Source organism: Mus musculus, chromosome 12 (genome assembly GCF_000001635.26).
Source record: "Mus musculus strain C57BL/6J chromosome 12, GRCm38.p6 C57BL/6J".
In the NCBI taxonomy this organism is placed as follows: Eukaryota; Metazoa; Chordata; class Mammalia; order Rodentia; family Muridae; genus Mus; species Mus musculus.
This window is the reverse complement of record NC_000078.6, coordinates 101,925,790-101,939,325: the sequence shown is the minus strand read 5'-3', so window position 1 is coordinate 101,939,325 and position 13,536 is coordinate 101,925,790. Positions and strand designations below refer to the sequence as shown.

General features: G+C 42.7%; 1 protein-coding gene across 8 annotated transcripts in view; it reads left to right on the top strand.

The window, feature by feature from the left end:
* Window positions 1–13,536, top strand: part of Atxn3 (ataxin 3) — a 40,221-nt gene that overhangs the window by 19,796 nt on the left and 6,889 nt on the right. For 3 of the 8 annotated variants that reach the window (XM_030246522.1, NM_029705.3, XM_030246523.1), the window contains exons 7-10: window positions 1,857–1,989; window positions 4,912–5,078; window positions 6,262–6,358; window positions 12,745–12,842. In XM_030246522.1, the coding sequence (XP_030102382.1) occupies window positions 1,857–1,989; window positions 4,912–5,078; window positions 6,262–6,358; window positions 12,745–12,842 (495 nt within the window). Of the gene's footprint in view, window positions 1–1,856; window positions 1,990–4,911; window positions 5,079–6,261; window positions 6,403–12,744; window positions 12,843–13,536 lie in introns of those variants that run through there. The other 5 variants (XR_003949979.1, XM_030246525.1, XM_030246524.1 and 2 more) reach the window with 4 other exon arrangements.

Below are 13,536 nucleotides of genomic sequence, written 5' to 3'. Positions count from 1 at the left end.
GAACTCAAGCAGGTCAGGAAGCAGGAGCTGATGCAGAGGCCATGGAGGGATGTTCTTTACTGGCTTGCTTCCCCTGGCTTGCTCAGCTTGCTCTCTTATAGAACCCAGGACTACAAGCCAGGGATGGTACCACCCACAATGGGCCCGCCCGCCTTGATCACCAACCAAGATAACACAGTGGCCTTACTTGTGGGCATCTGCCTGTCTCACCAGTTGCTGCTTTTGAGGATCATCCTTCTCTTCCCAGTGTGTAACGTTGGGGTGACCTGGGCTCAGTTCAGCTTCTTCCTTAGGTGCCATTTCATTGCTTCAATCACAGCCTATGATCTGTGCTCCCATAATTCTCAGAATTTGTTCTTTAGCCTAGACATTTCCTTTGGAACACCTTTGTGTGGCAGCTCAGGAAGATTTCAAATCAAACAGGTCCACAAAAGACATTTAAAATGTTTATTTTAATATTTAACGCGTATGAGTGTTTTATTTATGTGTGTGCCTGGTCCCCATGGAAGCCAGAAAAGGGCATCATCGGATCCCTTGGAACTGGAGTTGCAGATGGTTGTGGGCTGCCATGCAAGTGCTAGGAATCACATGTGAATCCTCTGCAAGAGCAGCGAGCGCTGTTAACCTCTGCACCATCCCTCAGAGTGGCTTACCCACTGAGCCATCTCACCAGCCCCACAGAGTACTTTTATAAAAACAAAATGTATATTATGCCATACCCTTACATTACCTGTTAGTGGTTTCCTCGAACACTCAAAATAAATTCCAAAGTTGTAAATAAAATCCAGAATTACTATGCTGTTTGTATAAGGCAGGATATCTTCTCAGGACGTGTTCACTAGGTACCATAGTGAGCTGGCATGCTGATTCTAGGATTTAGAAACAGTTTTGTTAGCAGAAAACAGATTAAGACATCTGAACTCTGATTAAGCTTGTTCTTAAAAAATGTTAAACATAGCCGGGCGTGGTAGCGCACGCCTTTAATCCCAGCACTGGGGAGGCAGAGGCAGGCGGATTTCTGAGTTCAAGGCCAGCCTGGTCTACAGAGTGAGTTCCAGGACAGCCAGGGCTACACAGAGAAACCCTGTCTCAAAAAACCTAAAAAAAAAAAAATGTTAAACATATTCTTTTTAGTGAGCAGCCTTCTCATTCTTTGTTTCATTGAAGTACAAGAAAAATCAATAGTAGAAAATGTTTTTAAAAAATTAAACTTAATTGTGGTTGAGAAAGCTTAGCTTATTAGGTATGTATTTATTAAAAGTTGCTTTGTACTAGTGTATTTTTTTTTTCTTTCTAAACCACAAGGCACACAAACTAGATTAGGGTACTGGCTTCCCAGCTCCTGTTTTTGGTTAGAAGGCATCTATGTATGGGGCAGTGAGCAGGGTGCCATTTCCAGCATGTTTTCCAGTGATTTGTCCATTTTAGCAGTCACTGGACATACTAACCAAGTGTGTCTTCACACCAGCCATGTGAGGGAGGTTCCTTTATCCTCCTTCAACAAAGGGTGCCAGCAGAGATGGGTGAGATAGTTGACAAAACCCTGTGGCACCGGCAGGTGGCAGAGCTAGGCTAAAACGCAGGCAGTCAATTCCGGATCCTCCTCTTTAGACTGTGTTCAGGCTCTGCCCTCCTAGGGACCTTGTAGACTGCCTTTGTTTCTTGTAGCCCCTGAGGCTTCGAGATGAGAAGAGTGATCCTGTGTGACTTACCGTAGATTACCTTCCTAATCCAAGCGAGAGTCGGCACTAAATCAGGTCTTCTGTTTTTCCTACTGTGCTCTTTCTGTCAGCTATCATTTCAAACAAGTTTGAATTCTTTACTAGTTGTTTTAGTTTGTTTTTGCCTCTTTTTAGGTTATTCTATATTTGTTGTTAAGGGTGATCTGCCAGATTGTGAAGCTGACCAACTTTTGCAGATGATCAAGGTCCAACAGATGCATCGACCAAAACTTATTGGAGAGGAACTTGCACATCTGAAAGAGCAGAGGTAAAACTACGCGTGAGTGTGGCGTGTATGGTGGAGCACCCCTTAGAAGAGTTAAAGGTCCATGCGTCCATTCCTTGTGTCTGTGAGTGCATGCACATGATTGTGAGCTGTGTGATGTGGGGGCTGGGAACCGAACTTGGCCCTTTGGAGAGCAGGACGTATTTGAACCCTGAGCCATCTCCCTGCCATTTAATGTGTGATCACTTTACCGTTGGTGATTTGGGTAATTTGTATTTTGTGCATTTCTTTTGTAGTGCTGGAGATCAGCCTCTTGTTCATACTAATAAATGTTCTATTCAGTTTATGTTCAATCTCCTGGGTTTGTTTTGTATTGTTTTGTCGAGACAGGGTTTCTCTGTATAGTCCTGGCTGTCCTGGAACTCACTCTGTAGACCAGGCTGGCCTCGAACTCAGAGATCCGCCTGCCTCTGCCTCCCAAGTGTTGGGATTAAAGGCATGTGCCACCATGCCCAGCCTTCAATCTCCTATTTTTATTTATTTGTTTATTAATTTTTTTTGATCATTTTATTTATATGAACACACTTGGATGGAGGGCTGGGAGTTTGCGCGTATTTAATTTTAAGTATTTATTTGACAATTTTATACATGTGTATAAATGTTTTCATTATGTCGTCCCTCACTACCCTCTTTTATCCCCTGTCTGTTCCCTCTGAATCCCTCCCAGCAGGTCCGCTTCCTATGCTCATTGCTATTTCTTCTCTTCCTTCTCCTCCTCCTCCTCTTCCTTCCCCTCCTCCTCCTCCTCCTCCTCCTCCTCTTCCTTCCCCTCCTCCTTCTCCTCCTCCTCCTCCTTCCCCTCCTCCTTCTCTTTCTCCTCCTCCTTCTCCTCCCCCTCCTCTTCCTCCTCCTCTTTTTTCATCCCTTCTTTCTCCTCCCCTTCTTTCTCCTCCTCCTTCTCTTCTTCCTCTTCCTCCTCCTTTTCTCCTTCCTGACTCACTGAGGTTTGCTTACACAGCCAGCCTACCAGTGGTTGTCCCATTGAAGAAAAGTTACTCCCCCTCCCTTAGCAGCCATAGCTCTTCAGCTAGGCATAGGGACCTCTGAGTACTCCCTATCCATGCTGGAATGTTGATGAATTGTTCTTGTGCAGGTTTTGTGCTGGTAACTATAGCTGCTGTGAGTTTATGAGAGCAACAGACATATTATAGTGAGAAAATAACACGGCAGCATTTCTTCCTAATCTCCTGCTCTTACATCCTTTCTCCCTGCTCTTCCGTGAAGTTCCTTGAGCCTTAGAGGGATGATAGAGATGTCCCATCTAAGTCTGGGCATTTAGCGGTCACTTATTCTAAAACACTTTGAATAGTTCTGCTATTTGCTAGGGGAGAGGGCAGCTTTTCAGCCCAAACACTAACCTGTAGGTCTAACTCTATTTAGAAGGGTGATTGACATGTCTGTTTATTGAAACTGCAGTAGTTGTTTCCCCTACCGAGGACCTGTGACCAACATAGCCATGGACTTTTGACCAAGTTTATGGTACCAGGTCATACCTACAGAACTACCTAATGTGGAGTGGCCCTCAAATCCAGTAAAACGATGGTTGGGCCAGGCCTGGTGGCACACCTTTAATCCCAGTACTTGGGAGACAAAAGCAGGTAGATCTCTCTGAGTTTGAAGCCAACCAGCTCTACTGAGTTCTAGGACAGCCAGAGCTAGATAATAGAGAGACACTGTCTCAAATAAATAAAAAAGAAAGAGAAGAAAAAGTGGTTGTTTGCCCCATAATAGTCACGTCACTCTTGTGTAGCAGAAGAATATTACAGCATCACATGGGCTGGTTTAGACTATTAGTGATTTTCCCCTCCAGCAGCCTTTGTAGAATCTTTCAGCACTGTGAAAGCTTGTCAGCAAGGTGGAATCTTCTAGCGCAGTTCCAGCTTGGTTTCTGTTATGTAACCAAAGTGTTACATAACCAACATCTCTGCCAATTAGGTCTTACTATTTAGTTCTGGTGGGAAACTAAGAACGATGTCTGCAAAGAAGCAGCTTTTCTCTGAGTGGCACTAGTCTATAGGTCTGATGTGCTTAGAATGCAGTTTGACATGGTCACATACTATTTGAGGAGCCTCTGTATTTGTTTGCTTCTTGATATAAGATCTCAAGTAGCTCCAACTGGCTGGGAGTACATATGTTTGTGCCTCCATGTTTTATTTATGGTGATGGAAACTGAACTCAGGGGATTGTGAATGCTATGCACATATTCTTCCCACTGCATTTCATCTCCAGCGCTTACCTCCCCCAACCAAAATGATTTAGTGTCAAGTGATTATTTGTAGTGTTTTGGCTCTAATCCTGCATTTTATGCATATACTCTTATCATTGAACAGTTCCTTAGTCCCTTCCCTGTTCCCTTCTGTTGAAAGACAGGTCTCATTAAGTTGTCCAGTTATCAAACTTGACATCCTTCTGTCTTTGGCTCAAAAGTAGCTGATACTCAACAAGCATATGCCACTCTGCCCAGGGAGGCTGTGTTTTAGTGAAGTTTATAGAATCAACACTTTGAATTCCTAGAATACATTAGGTTTTTATCAGCACTCAGTTGTTGTTAGTAGACCTTATCTAATAGAGCATGTTTTCCATTTAAAATCTTTCATTTGCAAGTGCCTTCATGTTTATCAGACTTGATCTAAAGTTGAAGAATACTGGACTAGAGAGATGGCTTGGTGGTTAAGAGGACTGGCTACTTTCTAGAGGACCTGGGTTTGGTTCTCGGCACCCACCTGCTCGCTCACGACCTTCTGTCTCCAGTGTCATCGGATCCAGCACCCTCTTCTGGCCTCCTCAGGCACTACACACACATTGTGCAAGACATACATGCAAACAAAATATCCGTGCATATTGGTTAGATTTTTGAGACAGGATTTCTAGGCTGTAATTACTATGAATTCATTTGTTGTTTAGTGCCCTCAAAGCAGACCTGGAGCGCGTCTTAGAAGCAGCTGATGGGTCGGGCATATTTGATGAAGATGAGGATGATTTACAGAGGGCTCTAGCCATAAGTCGCCAGGAAATCGACATGGAGGATGAAGAAGCTGATCTCCGCAGGGCCATTCAGCTCAGTATGCAAGGTTTGGACATGTTGATGTGTACTTTAGTCATTTTTGGAGAAGTGGATCACGTCCTTAACGTTTCTGAAAGTTAGTGCACTTTTGGAAGTTCTTTGATAGTTACTGCAAAAGCAATAGCTCCAAACTTTGAGCATTTCTTTAAGATTTTCTTGATCTTAAATCATTTTTTTATAACTTGCATTATACTAGGACTGTATTGTGTTTAACACATTTACCATTTTGGTTGTGGTTATGCTGTTGAGTATGATACTGAGCCAATACAACACTAATTTAATTACTTTTCTAGTGACCAGATGCCCCTTACCCAAGCCAGCTGTTTTAATAAATTCACACAGCACTTACTGGCTATAAAGACTTATATAGACTATACAGATTAAGACTCCAGCCATGTCACAGGATGCATCTTTTTCATTGATGTAAGCGCTCATCATCAGTGGAGGAAAGGGAAGGCAAAGCCCCTTAGGGTAGGCAGAGAAAAGTGCTGAGACACTCAAAGCCGTTCCTGAGAGCACAAAGCACTTTATTTTTGTGATTTTGTTTTAATCTAATTCGTATGAAGCTGTTTCTACTTCTAATGAGGTTGCTCATCATCTAAATTCCTCAAAGGTCTTAGTGTACTGAGGTTTTGTTATGATGGCCATTATCGTTATCCTAGACTCCTCACCTCCAGGCTCACCTCTGCATACTCTTGTGGTGTGAAGTCCCATGTTATATTAGGAGGGGCTTGTTGGGTTATTGAAGTAATAAACAGAAAACCATCTTACCATTTTCACAATTTACATAGAATCTGTGCTTGGTACAATTACTGTTGAGAGCTTAGAAACATTCAAGTTGTTAAAAACAGATGTTATGGTCATCCTTCAAAGGTTGTGAGGAATGCCTTGCCTTTGAAGGTGGAGATGCAAGTTAAAGAGCACAGAAGTGTGGTCTTGATACTTCTTATACGAGGTGAACAGAGAGCTTGTATCCTCACATCTGATGCATCACAGATCGCATCAGCCTTGCTTGCAGTAACACATTGAATTGTAAGTCCTTAATTAGATTTCTAAGACTTCCATAGGCTTTTTAAAGTTACAGAACAGTAGTGGAATGTTTTAAAACTTTCTAGAAGCTTGCTCCTATAAGAACAAACATACTACTGCTTGTACAGGTATATAAAATAATTTTTTGTGTTTGTTTTTAGGTAGTTCCAGAAGTATGTGTGAAAATAGTCCACAGACATCAAGTCCAGATCTCTCTTCAGAAGAGCTGCGGAGGAGACGAGAAGCCTACTTTGAAAAGTAAAGTAGTTGGTACAGATTAAAGTTGCATATTTAATACCTGCTGATTTTGTCTGTTTATAAATTACTGCTTACCGCCTGAACCTATGAACGTAAGAATATATTTTCTAAAATTTTTTCAGAGAATAAGGTGTGAAATACTTAATCGTTTGGAGAAAAACGATTGCCAGATCTTGGATAAATTTATATAGACTAGGATAAAGGAAACCTTGTGAAATTTTGCTTATCAAAAGGAAAATAGACTTAGGACAAGCAGAACTATGTCAGTGCCTATTGATCCTTTGTATGTAGCGTTGGTCACCTATGAGTCCTGCTTACCTTCTCATCAGTAGACAGGGAAAACAGCATCTGAGGGAGGTGGAGCCTCTTCCCAGTGCAGTGGCACATGCTCCCTAGTCTTTCTCTTGTCGCTTTAGGAGGTCCAAGTCCACCAGCATCAGCGGCATAGAAGCATAAATCTGAGCCATAAGCTTCCGAAGCTATACGTTGTACTCTGTCTATACGTCCTCGGAAGAGAAACACTTCCACTTTTATAGTGTCTTCCTTTACAGTAATCATCATTCACAAGTCTTTCTTTTATTTTTTGGTTTGGGCAGGGCTTTGTTATGTACTCCTGGTGGCCTCACTGATGGCTATCTTCCTGTAGTCCTAGCTGGTCTCACTACTGGTGGCTGTTCTCCTGCCTCAGTTTCCCTTGTACTAGGACAGGTATATGTTGTCGTACCTAGATTTTTATTTTAAACCATACTCCACCTTAAAAGTTAAATAATCCATAGTAGATAATTGAACCCTCTGACCTCAGGTCAGAAAGGTAAGGCCAGGGATGGACTCTGCCTGGTTATATACCACATCTCTCAATTCAGCCATGCATTTATTTTCACATTTCAAAATCTCTGAAAAGATGGGCTTTTTAAGCAGCTCAAAGGGCAGTGCTCAGCCAGTATGAATGAGCCCCCAGCCCCCGAGTGCAGCACAGCAGCCCCTGAGCTTGAGCTGATTAGTAAGGCTTGGACTGTTCTGCATCGGCTAGTGTCTGAAGGTAATGTTTACCTTGTTCTGTTTGCTGGTTTTTTAAGTCACAACTCATAAGTATATGAAGGAAAGTTCTGATCAGCTGACATCCTCTTAATGTGAGATATTTCTAGACTTTATTCAGTCACTGATTAATAGATTTAATTATATTTACATTTTAGAACAGTCTTTTAGTGTTTTTTATGTCCTTTGAGTTTTTGAAATTATTACTCTTTAAATTATGATAAACCTTAGATTTATGTATAATGCACTCATACTTGTTACTCGTTGTTGGTTGAGACCAGCACACAGCCCAGTTTTTATGCCTCTGACTCCCGTTCTTTCCGTTCTCCCACGGCATCGGGCTTGCTCCAAGTCACAGTCAGCGTGTCATTACTTTTTGTGTGTGTCTCCAAAATATTGTGGGACGTGTGCTTGCTTGTGATCTGTAGGGTTGCTTCTGGCTTTGTTTTTGTGTTTTTTTGAGCAATCTAGCTCACTGCTGTGCAAGTCCTCAACTCCTGATTATCCTGACTCTCACTCCGAGTGCTGGAGTGCGGGTGTGCACACCACATCTGACTTGACTGTTTCTCTCTTTATTTCTCCTAATTAGTGCTGTTGTCACAATATAGTAATAACAACAACAACAACAACAACATAAATATCTAGTTTTAAAAAGAACTTAAAATTACTTAAGTAGGCAAAATGAGTATTCTAGAAAGTTTAAGTTTCTTAAAAAGTTTGTTCCTGCCAGGCAGTGGTGGCACACGCCTTTAATCTCAGCACTTGGGAGGCAGAGGCAGGCGGATTTCTGAGTTTGCGGCCAGCCTGGTCTACAGAGTGAGTTCCAGGACAGCCAGGGCTACACAGAGAGACCCTGTCTTGAAAAACAACAACAACAAAAAAACAAAAACAAAGTTTGTTCCTACTATCCCTTCCTTCAGTAAGTGTTGTTAGTGACTGTATATTCCCTTCTGTCATACACATATTCATAGTCTCTCTCTCAGTGTGTGTGTGTTCATGTGCGTGTGCATGAACATGTGTGTGTGTGTGTGTGTGTGTGTGTGTGTGTGTGTGTGTGTGTGCAATACGCTATCTATGGTTCATAGGAGGTCCAAAGACAAGGCTCGCAGGTTTTGGTCCCTCTTCTCCCTCCATGTGGGTCCTGTCAGTGGCCCAGGGCATCAGGCTTGGCTGCCAGCAGGGTCTTCACTTGCTGAGCTTTGTCACCACCTCCTTTTTTGTATATAAACATTTTGTTACCTTTTTTGAAATGAGAATTTGAAGCTTCCACTGACTTACACTTTTAGCAGCAGTAAAGGTAACTCAGTCCCATTCCATGACGGGTCAGTGATCTATAGCAACCACAGTGTAAAGCCGTAACTTGCGCTTTTGAGCTGACAGATTTGGGCCCATCTTGTACCCTTTGGGAAAAAAAATAAAAACACTTTGGGTATGAGCATGCCTCTTTTCTAGTGGTAGATTGTGTATTAAAGATTGCTTCTAGCTTTAGTCTTTTATCTTCTGCTGAGAGCTTAGACAGCTAGAATATTCTACCTAGTCACAGATAGCCAAGATGAATTAAGGGTTAACTTTGTAGTATTTATTTTTAACATTAACTAGTATTTAAAAGTGCTAGTGTGGGCTGGAGAGATGGCTCACTGGTTAAGAGCACTTACTGCTCTTCCAGAGGTCCCGAGTCCAATTCCCAGCAACCATATTGTGGCTCACAACCATCTGTAATGGGATCTGATGCCCTCTTCTGGTGTCTGAAGACGGCTACACTGTACTCTCAGACATAAAACAAATCTTAAAGAAATAATGTACTAGTGTACTACAGATTTTAAGAAGAAGGTGTGCGTGTGGGGGTGGGGTGGGGGAGGGGTGCTGGAGGGTGGCTCATTGGTTAAAGTACTTCCTGCGCTTGCCTTTTCCTCAAACCCTCCATTTCTTAGCTGGAATAGCTCCCTGTTTCTCTAGGCTCTGTCTTGGCTCTAAGACTCTGACTTCCTTCTTTCCCTCCAAGCTGGCCCTGCTGTCAGCCTATTACTCACAGGTCAGCAGTCTTCCCTCGTCTCCCCACTGCCTCTGAAGGCCTCATACTTAATGGAAATATGAAATATGACACATTATAGGATTTCTTTTCTTAGGTAAAAATGTTACTAAAAATTAGCCTACTATAAATTCATAGCTTATGAGTAAGGGTTACTAAGTAATGTTTCCTTGACATGACATTTTTTTTAGCAGTGATGTGTAAATAAAGTCCACTCCGGCATTGTTAACACCTGCTATTGGGAGCATAGGAGTCAGTGATGGGACTGAAGACTGTCGGCTGCTGCATGCTCTACAGATGTGTGTCAGCATCACTTACGTCCTCTCTAGGATGGCTTTGAATGCCGTGGTCTATCTGCTACAAGAAGCGGTGTTTCCCAGCAGAACAATAACACACATTCGTAGCCAAGGAGTCCTGTGATGCTTTGACTGCTTATTCTTGCACTGTAGCTTTCATGGTGTGACCTAGTTTATCAGACAGTTCAGTTTAAGAGACACAAATAGGTAGGGGCGTTTAAGCGAAACACTAACTAATAGTTAAGTTAGGGGCTTAACAATCTTAGGCATTGTTCTGAGCCAGGCTTTTGAAATATAGACCAATTTGTGAGAAGGGCTGCCACCATTGCCTGATTAGGGTGGTGGGGTCAGTGGAGAGCGCCCATGTTCAGTTCCCAGAACGACCCCTATGGCTCATAATCACCCAAGACTCAGAGGATTCTGCACTCCATTATCACCCCTGAGGGTATGTGCGAGTGCACACCCCTGCACGTATGCATGCACGTGAGCACACACACACACAGAGTCTAAAACATTAGATCTTTTATATAACATATTTAATTAGTAAAACATTTTCTTCAATTTTTTATATGTATGGGTGTTTTTCTTGCATGTATGTATCAGTCTCACGTGCATGTAGTGCCTGAGGAGCCAGAGAGGATATTAGATCCCCCTGGGACCAGGATTGTAGATGGTTTTGTGCTGCCCTATAGGTGCTGGAAATTGAGCCCAGGTCCTTTGAAGAACAGCCTGTGCCCTCAACTGCTGAACCAGCTTTCCAGTCCCTAACTAAATCTTATCAACAAACAAACGAGCAAAACCCCAGAAATTATGTATAGCTATGATATAGTTGTCAAGACTTTCTGGTTCCACTGAAATAGCTGTGAGGCAGGATTCAAGGCTGAATCTCCATGACTTTGCTTACTAGGAAAACAGTGTGTCTCACTGACTCATTTATGCTTTTTGTAGCTCATGTGGGTTCTTAGTCTGCAGCCAGAGACCAGGTTTTAGCTCTGTACTGCTGTAAGCCTGAAGGAAGACATGGTGGGAGGTTCTGAGGGACTCATTCCCTAGCAGCATCTTCAGGGCTTCACAGTGGTTGGGTCAGGGTTGGCAGCTGATTTCTGTTCTCATTTTGCATAATGTAAGGTTATAATAACCCCATGAATATGTACAATATTAAGTGAAAAATTAAAGGTAAATTAAAGGGTAACTCTCTGAAGTTGCATTCACACATAGAATCCGCAGAGCTCAGGCCTCCCTTCACATCACCCTTGTATAGAGGTTTGTAGCATCAGGAAGTCAGTATTTTGCCTCAAAGGCCAACAGGAGGAAAGTGGAGTGCCTACAATCTGGGTTAACTTTATTGCTCGCTCACTTTAAAAACTCAAGCCTGGGGAGGACAGGCAGGGTGCCCTTGGGAGGGGAGGCCGGCAGCTCCTGGAGTTCAAGGCCATCCTGGCTACCAACCTGGACTAGAGACCGTTTGAAAATTGAGAAGAACAATAGGAAAAAAGTATGCTAACTATAACTTAGTTTTAAAGTTTTGGTCCTTTTAAAATCACACAACTTTTAAATCTGACTTCTATGTCATTTATGGGTTTTCTTGGTTTTTAGCTCTCTTGTGTGTTTAAAGCAGAACTAGTGTGCAGAGCTGCTTGCCCCTCGCAATACACTTTACCCAGAGGCGTCTGGAAGTGTTCTTATTATAGCTTGGTATTCAGCATACATTTTCTGAACACAAGGATACATTCCTGCAATGTGTTGTTTTGTTTTGTTTGTTGTTGCTTTTGAGATAGGGACTGATATGTTACCAAGGCTGGTATTCCATTCCTGGGCTCAGATTTCCTTTTCCTTTGGCCAGTTGGGTGACTGCAGGCATGTGTCACAATGAGCTTCGCTACTTTTGCTTTGAGACAGTGTCTTAGCCAGTGCTCTTGCTGTAATGAGGCATAATGATCTCGGCAACTCAAAAAGGGGAGTATTTAATTGGGGCTGGATTACAGTTCAGAGATTTAGTCCACTGTCACAGCAGGGAGCATGGCGGGATGCAGGTAGACATGGGCTGGAGAAGTAGCTCAGAGTCCTACATCGGCATCCATAGACAGAGAGACTGGGCCTGGCATAGGCATTTGAAACTTTAGAGTCCACCCCCAGTGACACACTTCCTCCAGTAAGATCACACCTATATGACCCTGTGGGGCCATTCATATTCAGACTATTACATTCTAGTCCCTGGTCCCCACAAGCTTGTAGCCATGTCATAGTGCAAAATAGTCCAACTTCAAAGGTCACCATAGTCTCTTGGTCTTAAGACTGCTTCAAAATCTAAAGTGTCTTCTGAGATTCATGGCAATCTCTTCACTGTAATCCCCTGTAACATCAAATCACAGGTCACAACATACAGTGGTTCTGAATATAGTCATTTCTATGTCTTTAATTCTTCAAGTCTGTGATGAAGCTGCTGTGTGACAAGGCACAGTTTCAGGTACTGGGACACAGGTAAGCAGCATCAGGTTGAGCTCTCATTGCTTACAGACCAGACAGAGTATCAAGACAGTATGTTTGTGCCGAGAATGAAAATGAAATAGTGAGAAAGCCAGGAGGTTGCTTGAAACGGGATAGTCGGAGAGGGACTCCAGGGAGAAACTTAGTAAATCCAGGCTTGAGTGGCAGCGAGGGAGCCAGCCCGGGAAAGCACATTAAAGTGAGATAGTTTGTCTTATCAAAGGTGTTTTCCAGTGGCTTCTAACAGTGATAAAGATATATAAACCAACACTCATTTGTGTAAGAATCACTACTAGTGAACCTTGAACAGAAAGTGCAAATACCTACCTCTTCTCTGATAATTCAAATGTGTAGGTTTTTTGAATCAGAACTTTGACATTTTTATACTTGTAATTATTAAACTAATTTCTCACCTTCTGAGGTATTCAGGCAGTGACCATTTTGATTCATGGAACAGCTTATTTCCTACGTGATTGCCTGCTCTCCTGGCAGATCTCCTATGCGTTGTTTTAACAGATATTCACGTTTGAATGTTTCAGGCAACAGCAGCAGCAGCAGGAGGTAGACCGACCTGGACCCCTTTCATATCCACGTGAAAGACCGACCACAAGTTCAGGAGGACGTAGGAGCGACCAAGGTTTGCTTTCTGTCCATTCACAGTGATGCTTTACTCGATACCCAAGATCCTCGTCAATTGTACTTTATATTTCTCCTCCTCCTCCTCTCCTTCCTCCTCTTTCTCTTCCCCCTCCTTCTTTATATTGGGTTTTTTATTTGTTTGTTTCTATCTTTTTCTTTTTTTTTCTTTTCTTTCTTTCTTTTTTTTTTTTGAGACAGGGTTTCTCTGTATAGCCTTGGCTGTCCTACAACTCACTCTGTAAACCATACATAGAGTCATAAGAGATCTGCCTGCCTCTGCCTCCCAGCACAGTGATTAAAGATGTGCACCACCACCTGGCTTTTCCTTTTTTAAAAATTTATGAATTTTATGTATTAGTGCTCTGTCTGTATGTATGCCTGCATGCCAGCTGAGAGCATCAGATCCCATTATAAATGTTGCTGGGAATTGAACTCAGAACCTCTGGAAGAGCAACCCATGCTTCTAACCACTGAGCCATCTCTCCAGCCCCCTTTTCTTCTTTAATTGTATTATAAAACTCTTTTTGTTTTTTGGTTTTTTGAGACAGGGTTTCTCTGTGTAGCCCTCAGCTATCCTGGAACTCACTCTGTAGACCAGGCGGGCCTCGAATACAGAAATCCATCTGCCTCTGCTTCCCAAGTGCTGGGATTAAAGGCGTGCACCACCACGCCCAGCTTATAAAACTCTTAAA